This window comes from Canis aureus, chromosome 15 (genome assembly GCF_053574225.1).
Source record: "Canis aureus isolate CA01 chromosome 15, VMU_Caureus_v.1.0, whole genome shotgun sequence".
Lineage (NCBI taxonomy): Eukaryota > Metazoa > Chordata > Mammalia > Carnivora > Canidae > Canis > Canis aureus.
In genome coordinates, this window is record NC_135625.1 from 55148151 (window position 1) to 55160976 (window position 12826).

At 41.7% G+C, this 12826-nt stretch overlaps 1 protein-coding gene across 9 annotated transcripts in view; it reads left to right on the plus strand.

The window, feature by feature from the left end:
* Positions 1-12826, plus strand: part of CALD1 (caldesmon 1) — a 189171-nt gene that overhangs the window by 164439 nt on the left and 11906 nt on the right. For all 9 annotated transcript variants that reach the window (XM_077849996.1, XM_077849992.1, XM_077849991.1 and 6 more), the window contains 4 exons: positions 2703-2967; positions 5937-6077; positions 11472-11515; positions 11620-11698. In XM_077849996.1, the coding sequence (XP_077706122.1) occupies positions 2703-2967; positions 5937-6077; positions 11472-11515; positions 11620-11698 (529 nt within the window). The remainder of the gene's footprint in view (positions 1-2702; positions 2968-5936; positions 6078-11471; positions 11516-11619; positions 11699-12826) is intronic.

A 12826-nucleotide genomic window follows, 5' to 3' on the forward strand; every position in this document is an offset into this window, starting at 1 on the left:
TTGCATTTTTGTCTCTTAGTTAAGGACTATCTGTAACTAGGCACACTTTTAAGGATACCACTAAATTATCCTAAATGAGTGCCAGGAGGATCCAGCTCCAGTGAAAACATAGTCTCTGCTGCAGTTGTCAATACCAATATGTTCGGAGACAATTATCAATGTCAAAACTCTACTAGATAGCAAATTTATTAAAGCAAATTTATTAAATAAATAAATTTATTTATTTATTATTATTTAACAAATTAAATTTATTAAATTTATTAGCAATTTATAATATAAATTGAGCTCAGGGTCAATAGGTGGTAATGATCTCCCTCTTCTTTTTTTATATGATTTATGTAAAAACACTAAGAATACCAGTTCTGAAATAAAATCTTAACATAAGGACCCCTGGGATAGTGATCTGTCTCTAGTCTTAATATGTTCCCAATTCTACAATAAAATCCCTATGCTTCTCCTTAATCCCCAGAGAAAACTTCAACATAATTTCAATCTTTTCTTTTTTTAAAAAAGAGTGATTTTCTTTCTTTTTACATTTTTAAGAGGGGCATGTGGCAGAGGGAGAGAGAGAGAGAGAGAGAATCTTAAGCTGGCTCCATGCCCACTGCAGAGCCCAACAGCAAAGCTCGATCTCAACAACTCTGAGATTATGACCTGAGCCAGAATCAAGAGTCAGATGCTCTTGATGCTCTTAACCAACTGAGCCATCCAGGTGCCCCTAATTTCAATTTTATTTCTAACTTGTAAAAAACATCCATTTTCTTGCTGTTTTATGAGCTGTACCATCTGATGAAGCATTGCTTCCACTGGAGCATGGAATGTAGTTAGGCCTAGACTAGAAATTCTAGAGACTTACATGTAGGAAACATCCCTCCCAGACTCTCTAGTCCTCAGGGTAGTTGGTGAGAGGTAGAGGCTAATATGCTGGATTCCATTGATTTTTTTATTTTATTTTATGAAAACCATATTTAACTCTCCATATAATTATAGTTCAGTGGAAAGAAAAGTAGAGAAACTCTAGAATCTGGTAGAGAAACACTTGAATCTGGTCATGGCTCTTACTTTCTTACTGCCAAAATTTGGGGCATACTGTTGTCTCTCTCTCACCCATCGCTTCCTTATTCATAAAATGGAGGTATTAAGGTAACCTGCAAACTCCTTAGTTATTGTGACTACTAAATGAGCTAATAAATATGAAAAGGGTCTATAAAGCATAAGTAACAACCCTAACTACACCATATCAGAGCTAATTTAGTAATTTTAAGTCCCAATTAGGAATATTTGTGTCCTGTGGACCATACAAATTGAAGCCGTAAGGTAATGCCATCATTACGAACTGTCTTGGAGCACCTATGTGAGAATGGACATATATTTCTGTATTTATAGCTCTTAATCAAGAGGCAAAGGGTAATTTCATCTGCCAGAGATCAGCTGCTAGAGTCAAGTTCAAGACAAGGATGTGGATAAGCAGATTTTTATTTCAGTGCGTCCCCTAGTTTCAGCCATCTTTTCCTATCTCCAGTTACTGGGCCTTTAAGTCTTCCCTCCTGATCCATGATTCTAGGCAGATCCAAATTAACCGGTAACTTATGGTAGAGAACTTTACTAGGGTCACACCTAGATTTTAGTCCTCCATCTAATAGCATTGTTTTGTGAAACACGCATTTCTTTCCAGTAACGACTAATATTTATGATGATATAGAAGTCAACATTTTTTTAATATGTGATCTCATGGGATCCTAAGAACAGCCCACTGAGGCAAATAGAACAAATAATATCTGCCCAGTTTTTCCATATTGCATCATGCATGGATCATGGATTTTTTTAATTGTAGTAAAACACATACCATACAATTTACCATCTTAACCATTTTTAAGCATACAACTCGGTTGTATGAAGTACAGTCACATTGTTGTGAAACATCTCCAGAACTTTTTCATCTTGCAAACTCGAAACTCTGTACCTGTTAAATAACTCCCCCTCCCTACAGCCACTGGTAACCACCATTCTACTTTCTGTTTTGCTGAATTGACTGCTTTAGATCACTCCTATAAGCAGAACTGTGCAGGATTTGTCTTTTGGGGACTGATTTATTCCACGTAGCATAATCTCAAGGTTCATCCACGTTGTAACTCGTGACCGATTTCTGTACTTTTTAAGGCTGAATAATATCACACTGTGTGTATGCACCACTTTGTTTATTCATTTGTTGAGGGATATTTGGGCTGCTTCCACCTCTTGGCTCTTGTGAAGAATGCTGCTGTGAACAAGGGTGTGCAAATATATTTTCAAGATCCTGCTTGCACTTCTTTGGGGCATATACCCAGAAGTGGGATTGCTGGAGCATATGATAGTTTTACTGTTCTTTTTTTTTTTTTTTTTCTTGAGGAACCTCGCTACTGTTTTCCATAGCGGTTGCACTATTTTGCCCATGTTCCATTTGCCATGTTGCCACCAACAGTGTCTGTTCGCCCGGCTGTACAGCTAGGAAGCCAAGGCCAAGTGGCAGAGAGGAACCCGATTGGGGCCTTGAGATTCCAGGCCCACCCCGAGCCCCCCTGGGCTGGTGTGAAGAGCCACTGTGTCCTGATGGGCAGTGGAGATTTCTTTTGGCCTGGGATACAAAGCAGCTTCCGTGCTGGGCGGCGGGGAGGGGTGCCCGAATGGCCTGTGTCCAGCTCCTGTGCATTTGCCCCCGACAGCCGCCCGGGCGCGGGAGCGAGGGCCAGCGAGGCCAAGGAGGCCGAGGGAGCCCCGCAGGTGGAAGCGGGCAAGCGCCTGGAGGAGCTTCGCCGTCGCCGCGGGGAAACCGAGAGCGAGGAGTTCGAGAAGCTCAAGCAGAAGCAGCAGGAGGCGGCCCAGGAGCTGGAGGAGCTGAAGAAGAAGCGGGAGGAGAGAAGGAAGGTGCTGGAGGAGGAAGAGCAGAAGCGGAAGCAGGAGGAAGCAGAGAGAAAAGTCAGAGAGGAGGTAAGCAGGGCGCAGCCCCTCCACCCCGTGACCCTCCTAGCCCAGGGAATGAGGTGGGTTGTTTTGTTTTGTTTTGTTTTGTTTTGTTTTCCCGTGGTGGAATGCTGCTGCTCTTTTGAGCATGGACTCTTACAACTACATTTTAAGAATATTAAAGTTGGGGCACCTGGGTGGCTCAGCGGTTGCGCATCTGCCTTTGGCTCAGGGCGTAATCTTGGAGACCTGGGATCGAGCCCGCATGGGGCTCCCCGCAGGTGGCCTGCTTCTCCTCCCTCTGCCTGTGTCTCTGCCTCTCTCTGTGTGTCTGTAATGAATAATGAAATCTTAGGGGAAAAAAAATAATAAAGCTAACGTGCTTGGCACAGTTCTAAAACCTTTATGTGTAGTAATTTATATCCAGTTATAGGAACTTTCTGATGTGGATGGTCTTATTATCCCATTTTTCAAGTGAGGAAACTGAGGCACAGAGTGGCATTGGAACTTTCCCACATCCCATTTGCCTTAACCCATTCCCCTGTACTGTCTCTCAGTAAAGAACAGAAAGCAGAAGGGATCCCTGGGTGGCTCAACAGTTTAGCACCTGCCTTGGGCCCAGGGCGTGATCCTGCAGTCCCAGGATCAAGCCCCATGTCGGGCTCCCTGCATGGAGCCTGCTTCTCCCTCTGCCTGTGTCTCTGCCTCTCTCTCTCTCTGTGTGTGTGTGTGTGTGTCTCATGAATAAATAAATAAAAATCTTTTTAAAAGAAAAAAAAAGAACAGAAAGTAGAAATCCAGGATGAAAAGGTCTACAGATTAGAACCAAGAGTCACATGATCATTATTTGCTGATATTTGAAGAGTTTTGATAGAGAGACTTTTTTTTTAATAGTTTTTCTTTTTTTTTCATGGAAGAGTAAGGAGACAAGGGCGTCCGTCACAAGCAGGGGCGGTATCTGCTTTGTTCATTACTGTAAACCCAGGACCCAGCACAGTGCCATGCCTGTAGCGGGAGCCCAGTAATAATGAACAGATGAATGTGCTCCGTCTTTTAAGACAGAACTAAAAACAACAGATAGAGTTACAAGAAGGCAAATCGTGAAAACTGAAAAAAGCACTTAACCAACTGCAACTTTACAAGGTGCATTCTTTCCTTTCATCCTGAGATGCGTTATTATTCTCATTTTACGGGCAAAGAAAAGGGAATTGGATTATTTGAGTGGCTTATGTGAGCTACTTGACTGGTAAATGGTGGAATCAGTATTGGGACCTCAATTCTCCAAACCAGCTTAGAGCTTTTCCCTCTGATCTTAAGAGATGGTGACCTTCCAGCATTCGAACCATGCAAAAAGACTTCCGATGGCTTTCTGACACGGATCCTCTGCCACAATTCCCCGACCTGCAAGGGCGGTTTGATTAAATTATTCCAAGGTATCTTCCAACACCGGCTCTCAATGAGCCAGTTGCCTTTGGCTGGGAAGTGTTTGGGATGCTAGTGCTTTAGAATTAAACATACCTAGGCTGGCATCCTTTGCCGCTTGCAAGCTGGGGACCTTGGCGGAGTTACTGAACTCAGATAAGCTAAGACTTCTCCTTACCTGTGAAATAATGTCTACTTACAGCATTGATGCCCTGATTAAATACGTCATTGCGCTCCTGATACCTGGTAGTTACAGTTATTCTTATCATTGCTGTTAATGCTATTTAGAGGAGCAGAGTATCAATGAAGGCAGAAAAGAAACACTAACTCTTAGAATTGGATTGAACCTAGTTGATTATCTGGTCCAGCCTCCTACCAAACAGTCTTCAATCAGTGGAGCCACAATAACAAATCCCCGTAGACTGGGTGGCTCATAAACAACAGAAATTTATTCCTCACAGGTCTGGAGGTTAGGGAGTTCAAGATCAAGGCTTTAGCAAATTCTGTGAGTGGTGAAACTCCACTTCCCAGTTCATAGACAGCAGTCCTCCCACTGTGTCCTCACTCGGGAGGACACAGAAGAGAGCTCTGGGTTTTCTTTTAGAAGAGCTCTAGAAGGGTCATTCGTGAAGGCTCCACTCTAACCACCTCCCAGCTCCTAAAACCATCACTTTGGGGGTTAACACTTTCATGTATGAATGGGAGAGGGGCCCAAACGCTCAGCCCATAACACAGAGAATCCTTCTGCTGGATGAACAGCCAATCTCTGAGAATAGACAGTTTGAAAACTACGAAAACTATACGATTGTCTCAGCACAACATTCACAGAGAACATGCAACTTGATCAGAGCTCTGAAATGTTTTGCCTGCGAGAGAAGACAGGGGAGGCTATTACAGACCAGGGATGAAGGCACAGAGGGCTTAATGAGACATACTGTGGACTTCTGTGGCTGCTGTGATGCAGTGTCTATGTATTTTAGTTTTGTCACCATCTAAAGCAATCTACTCGGTTTATTTGAGGCTGAAACAAGCATAAAATCATCTCTCGTGCAATTTGGCAAGTATAATACCTTAGATTTATGTAACTTTGCACATCAGTTATCCCATCTGTCTTCACAACTGTCCTAGGAAGGAGGGAGAGAAGGGGCATTATTCATTGTACCTACACAGAGACGCAAGGTCTGTGTTAAATGACCTGACAGGATGGTGATGACAATGATAACGATCACCTTCATACTGAGCACAAGGTCCAGCGTTTCACACAGGCTTTCCTCCTGTAGCCCTCACGACAGCTATTAGTATCCCCATTTTACAGATGACAGACGGAGGCCCAGAGCAGAGAGGTGACGTGGCCAAGGTCACACAGTTGGGAAGCAGCAGCTCCAGAGTGAATCAGGCAGTTGGAGCTGCAGGCTCCGGCCTAACCTCTAGCCACCGCCCTTGAGGAAGGGCTGGCATCCAGTCCAGAACCCGGCTCATTCCCTCTGGTACTAGTGCTCTTTCCCCTACAGCACTCTTTTCTTCTGGCATGAAGCTTGTACTGATGTCTTTGTCACTTGTTCTTTCTTTCCCAGGAAGAGAAGAGGAGGCTAAAGGAGGAGATAGAAAGGCGACGGGCAGAAGCTGCTGAGAAACGTCAGAAGATGCCTGAAGACAACTTATCAGATGACAAGAAGCCATTCAAGTGTTTCACTCCTAAAGGTTCATCTCTCAAGGTATTTTTTTATTCCCAGAGTGCCTGGGTTATTAACACCTGGGTTATAATGTGATGGAAACTTAATTTTAGCCCCTTATATAGTTACTCATTGTCCAAAGCCTTTGCTTCGTTTATCTTTTTACTCCTTCTCTCAGCCTTTTCACAGCCTCTCTTTGTAACATGTAGGGAGGAGAGAAATAAAGTGGAGAGCTTTGTATCTCTTGTCCATTAGATGCTTTGGTCTGCATTAAAGTGACAGCGGTTATCTCAAGATTTTACTGACCCGTGCCCTCCAGATGCCTCCTGGCTTCAAGCAGTTGGAAATGGAAACATAGAAAGTTTATGAACTGGGCAACTGTATTATAAAGGTTTGAGCTGCTTTCCATGCTGGCTGTTCACTTTTTCTTTGTCATTATTCAAAATAGGGCAGCTGGAAATGGTACTGGTCAAATTTGAAAGCTGTTATCACTGGAGGGGATGAAATGGGACTTGGGTAGGGTCCTTTGCCAGGATGAGTTTGGTCCCATCACTGCCTTCAGGGAGCACAACTCCTGGGGCACTTGGGTAGCTCAGCGGTTGAGCATCTGCCTTTGGCTCATGTCATGATCCAGGGTCCTGGGATGGAGTCCCACATCGGGCTTCCCGCAGGGAGCTTGCTTCTCTGTCTGCCTATGTCTCTGCCTCTCTCTCTGTGCCTCTCATGAATAAATAAAATCTTTCTTAAAAAAAGAGCACAGCTCCTAACTGATGGAAGCCAAAGTGCTAGCAGGAGAAAAGAGAGCAAGCAAGAGGGAGCCCAGGCAAGGAGATGAGGGAAGGGTTGACATGCAAGACAAAAGAAAACAGAAGAAGAAAATGCTATCTATTATTTATACTCAGTTTTCAATTATTTTGAAATAATGTGTTTTGTTTTGAGAGTGAACGTTTGTGGAACACCCAGCATGATGCAAACAGTCAATAAATATTTGCTGAATCAATAAATGGATGAATGAATCTTCAGAGATTGGAGCTTTTAACATTTTAATTTCTCCCTCATTTTCCATCAACCTAACTAGGCTAGCATGGACGATGAGCAAAACAAGTAGAGAAGCATAGCCAGGCTCCAGCTGCTTAACTATATGCATGTGTGTGTCTGTAATTGTGTGTGTGAGGTCATCTCACGTGGCCCACTGAAATGACCAAAAGCCAGTTACTTAACATTTTACAGTTATTACCTGTTTCACAGGAAAATCAGCATGTTTGATCCTTAAGGAGCTTCACTTAGTCTTTATGATCATCTGGGTCCCAAGCATAGTCTGACACCTGCCACAGAAGGGTCCTTATGTTGAACCCTCTCTTCTCAAGATCTGCTGCAGGAAGAATCAGAACTAAGCCACAGGAGGATTTTATTGTTTAGTATTTGATATTTATAACATACCTAATGGGCGGTATGTACCATGAGGGAGAGAAGTACAAAACAAGGTCACTGCCCCTATGGCATTGCCCTAGTCAGCTGCTCAGGGGAATTCAAGAATTGCCAGGTAACCAAATGCAGACTACCAGTACAGTAAGACCTCAGAGCCAAGCAAAATGAGCAGAGAGAGGCTTTGTGGAGCGGATGGTTTTATGGGGATACACTGAAATTTGGATCTCATAAAGGTATCCTATGTCCCAAAATATTATTTTGGATTCTTAAACCATTTAACAATATAAAACTCAATCTTAGCTTGAGGGCTATGTGAAAACCATGGTGCACATGGGCCATAGTTTGCAGACCCTGCTGTAGAAGAAAGGGCAGGATGGCAAAACAAAACAAACAAATAAAAAAAAAACCCAACCAAACAAAAGCAAAACACAAAAGCAAAGAAACAAAAACCCCAGTCAGTTCAGGCTATCTCTGTGCAGTAACCAGAGCCCATTCTGTTCCCAGTCTGGGTCCTCTCTGTTCCTGACTCATCAATAATCAGAGAAAGCCATGTTCTCTTTTTCTTCCCTCCTTGACGTCCCACCCAAGCTAAGCTTTGTTTGAACAGTCTTGGTCAAAATAAGATGAAGAAAGTCGTAGTCATCTAAGCTTCTAATTGCTCTTCTTTGTAGGAGAAACTATAGCCCATCCTCCTTTTCTTCTTCAAATGTCTCTTTTACTGAATTTTCCAACTTACTTCTCTGGTCCTTCCCTCCACCAGACTCCTGGCTTCTCATTTCATCCAGTGTTCCTTTGGAAGCCATTCATCCACTCCCTCTGCTAAAGAGGCATGTGTGAGCAATCAATTTATGTTTAAGAGAAACAAAACATTTTTAATTCCTACATAACAGAGACATACTTTCAGGAGCAGACAGTCTATTACTTTTCCCCATAGTATGTGCCTTGAAGAATTTGCTGTGGCTCTGGTTTTAGAGCTCAATTTCATATTCTACGACTGAATTCCTACAGTTGTTGATACTCTTGGCCCTGTGACTTTTCTAAGTGGTCATAAGTTAAGACTGTAGAATGCCAGTGTAAGGGAAAACATTTGCTATTTGACCTCAAAATATTATCAACTCATGTATTTTGTTAAGTTCTCATGACTCCTTGTATTCCCTGTCTGGGAAACGCAGAGCCTGGTTTCTCACAGTTAAATTTTGTTAGTGGTGAATGATTTTTCTTATGTAAAGCATGCACAGAACAAATTTTAAGTAAATTAAATTTAAAATTGGGTTTTTATTATTGTTGTTTTCATATTTTGGTGGTGGAAGGGGTGTACAGTAAGGAGAGAGCCAATTTTCTCTAAAATTAATAGCGTGCTTTGCTTTTTCCCTTGAGTTTTTTCGGGACAACAGTGCCACCTCTTGGTCTTCAGAAGAACCAACTGCTCTCGTTAAACTCCTTGTGCAGAAAGTGTTAGGTGTATAAAATTTAGTACACTTTGTTACATTATCTAGATTAAGTTAAGGATTTTCCAATAGGAATGAATCAGTAAATGGATGGTGAGACCTGACAAAATGTGATAGTGAAGTCAAGCTGTATTTGATATTATAGATACAAAAGGAGATGTCAGGTTCTGAGAATCTCCATAATTTGAGTTAATGGGATAGCCAGGGTTAGCAAGCTCATCCTGGAGTCAGGAGGATGCTGGAAGTGCTATAAGGAACAAGCCCCCCCTCGGCTGCCCTTCCTCTCTCCTTCCACTATGTGTTAACATTCCTGCACCCACCCCCTGCCCTGCATGTGTTCCCCCAAAATCTTCATGCATGGGTTTGCTCTGCCACAAATGTCCTGCTCCCCTGTAACTCATAACTCATGCACTCCTACCCCCCACCCTCACTTCCATAAACTCATTGAGGAAATTCTGTAAACTATAAACTAAAACTACTCAAAAACTTCTCCACTGACCCAGAGAGTCACTTCTCCCATGGTCACGGCATTTTCTTCTTATCTTTACTATGGTTCCTATCATTGAATGTTAAGTATTTTATCCGTATGTTCTACTAATCTCCTCTACTAATCGTGTCCTTCTTAAAGAATGGGACACTGTCTTATACATTGTTGAGGGTTCAACTTTATAGAGTACTCAATATATAATTTATTGGTTAGTTGTTTAGCTGACAGGTTGGCAGGATCAAAAGTAGGATGGATGGATGGATGGATGGATGGATGGATGGATGGATGGATTGATGGATGGTTGGATGGTGACGGATGGATGGATGGATGGATATTAAAAGTGCCAGTGCATTGCACAGTTTCAATGTATTTCACCTTATTCACCCGTGAGCTTTTTCTCCAGCGGTGTACTTCTACATTATATTAAAATCAGAAAAATAAGATTTAAGACACTTTGCATCCCATAAACTCAAGGCTACTGGTAGCACTTTTTTGCGTAAAGTTTTATTTTTAATGAGTTGCTTTTATCATTGTGAGAAATCATTGGAAAAAATGAAATGCCCCCGCTAACATCTATAAAAATGTTATTCAACTGCTATTAGAACGAAGCATTTTTTTTCCAAAAAGCCTAATGGTGTTTATTAATACTGCACGAGTCCCAGGACAGTCCTGGCCAGAAAAGAGCCACTAACACCTCAGAAGACTCTAGGGAACACTCAAGCACACCAGCCTCGGAGAGCTGAGGTCTCATAGATTCCTTGGCTGCCCTGACCAGGGCAAAAGATGGACCCCTTTGGCACATGTGTGCTTTGGCACAGGCAGTCATATACAAAGATTTTACTATTTGCTGATTTTGGTGGGTGATAAGTGCCAGAGGCAATTTCTCCCCTGGAGCTGGGTGTCATAAGGAGTCAACAGATAATTGCTGACTTACATAGAACATGTGATTTGAGTGATACAGTGTCAGTAAAATATAATGTCTGATTTAGTAGCTTTAGTTTTAGCAAAGGGAAGTTCCTAGCTTTGAAGAGAAAAAGGATTTTATTAAAGGCTACTGACCTTCCTGTTTCATATGTATCCATCAGTTTTTCTGGCCTTGTTTCCGTCATTCCCCCCTTGGCCTAACAAAGGTTTCACGGGAGCCTCAGCCCTGAGGAGCCATGCCCTAGTCTCGATCTACTCGTGTCCCTATCTTCCACATTCAAGGCAAATTAAGTTCAGCAGTAGGCTTGACAGCTGTCTGTTAGAAAGACAGGCCAAGCAGGAGGTGAAGAGTTCACAGTTCCTAGTTACCTTTCTTACTTGATCCTATTACACATGTAATATGTAGTTAAAACACTGTGGGGAAATTTTGTTAGATAACATGGTCTATCTGTACTCATATAAATATGTCCTAAAGGGCAATAGCATGTGCTTTGGGAGGGGAGGAGAGTTGTCTTGAAATGTAATTATTTTGCCACTGATTTGCATTATTTCAGAGGTATTTTTATTCCATTTCTGTCTGGTCTTTAATTTGCCTCCAGAACTTTGTATATCTTCACTCTTTATCATTTTCCATTTGTTCTCTCCAAATCTCACTTTCAAATACCTCCTAAGTAGTTTTCTTCCAGAAGACTTACTGGGCACAACACCCTATTACTCTGACACACACTCTGGTGCTTTTACTCACTAAGCAACATAGGCTGAGAAACATTGTGTATGTATATATATATATATACACACATACATATATACAAATTTGTTTGTGTATATATATACATTGTATATATATGTATATATACAAATATATATATGTATATATATATATTTTTAAAGATTGTATTTATTTAATCATGACAGACACAGAGACAGAGAGGCAGAGACACAGGCAGAGGGAGAAGCAGGCAGGGAGGGAGCCTGACGTGGGACTCGATCCCGAGACTCTGGGGTCACGACCTGAGCCCAAGGCAGACGCTCAACCACTGAGCCAGCCAGGCATCCCAAAACATTGTTTATAAACAGCAAGCATGTGTGGCTGAGAAACATTGTTTATAAGCTGCAAATATTAACTGGGGTTTTTTTTTTAATTCCTAGATTGAAGAGCGAGCAGAATTTTTGAATAAATCTGTGCAGAAAAGGTAAATATGGTTGGTTGTTCAAATGAGAATCATCAGCTGTTATATATGGAATGATTCTCTCTTGTATTTTTACGTGTGTGTGTGTGTGTTTATTCACTTAACAGTGGTGTCAAATCAACTCATCAAGCAGCAGTCGTCTCCAAGATTGACAGCAGATTGGAGCAATACACCAGTGCAATTGAGGTGAGGTGGCCTAGGAGTCGGGGGCAAACAGAAATGGACTCTGTGGATGAGGGATCGTAGAGGCTTAGGACAGTAATGAGGTCCAGGAACCACATTACTGTGTTAGAATATTAGTGATGCTTCATTATACTTTGAACTAGTTCTACAGAAGAGCAGTAACAAAGATAAATTATAGAAGGTTTTAAATAAATTTTCGTATTCTACTTTCAGCCAGAATATTCTTTAATGAAGCTATTACTCTTTTAATGAATGGGCTCATTGGTACTGAACTATATTACTTGTACATTCATAAGCATATCTAAAATTTCCTTAACGACTTTTAAAATATGTTCCCATATGTAGTTTTAACAGTTGCAACCTTAGTTAATCCTTTTTTTTAATCTATAAAACCGTTTAGTATCAAATAAAAGTAGTAGTATAAATTAATAGAAAGGTGATAGCCAGACCAAGGTTAATCATCATCAATTTCAAACTGATTGCTTTAGGCTTGAAAGGCCACAGTTGTGTTTTTTGGTTTTTGTTTTTTTTTAAGATTTTATTGACTTATTCATGAGAGACACAGAGAGAGAGAGAGGCAGAGACACAGGCAGAGGAGAAGCAGGCTCCATGCAGGGAGCCCGATGTGGGACTTGATCCAGGATCTCCAGGATCACACCCTGGGCTGAAGGCGGCGCTAAACCGCTGAGCCACCTGGGCTGCCCTTTATGCTTCTTTCTGTTCCAACTTTTTCCCACCACTTTCCCCCAAAAAAGGGGGTGGGTTCTACACTATTTAGATATAAGGTATATTTCCAAGTACCAAAGCATTTGGTACCTTGCCATTGATCAAGATGTATTTTTTTCTCCTTTTGTAGTTTTAGTCAATGGTTTTAGCCTTCAGATGTATATCGGAATACCTGCTGTAAATTAATTGGCTCAGCTTGGTTTGATTTTTCTCCTCTCCTTTGAACTGCAGAGCAGAGATAGCTATACAATAGTTCACAAACAAATGATAAGAGGGCATAAGGAAGAAAGAGGTCTGGATGATTTATCAAATGAATACTCAAGTCCCAGCACTCAAGAGTTGCTTTTTCACAAGATTGAATGTCCAATAAAATGTAAGACAGATTGCAGATAGTGATTCTCTGTG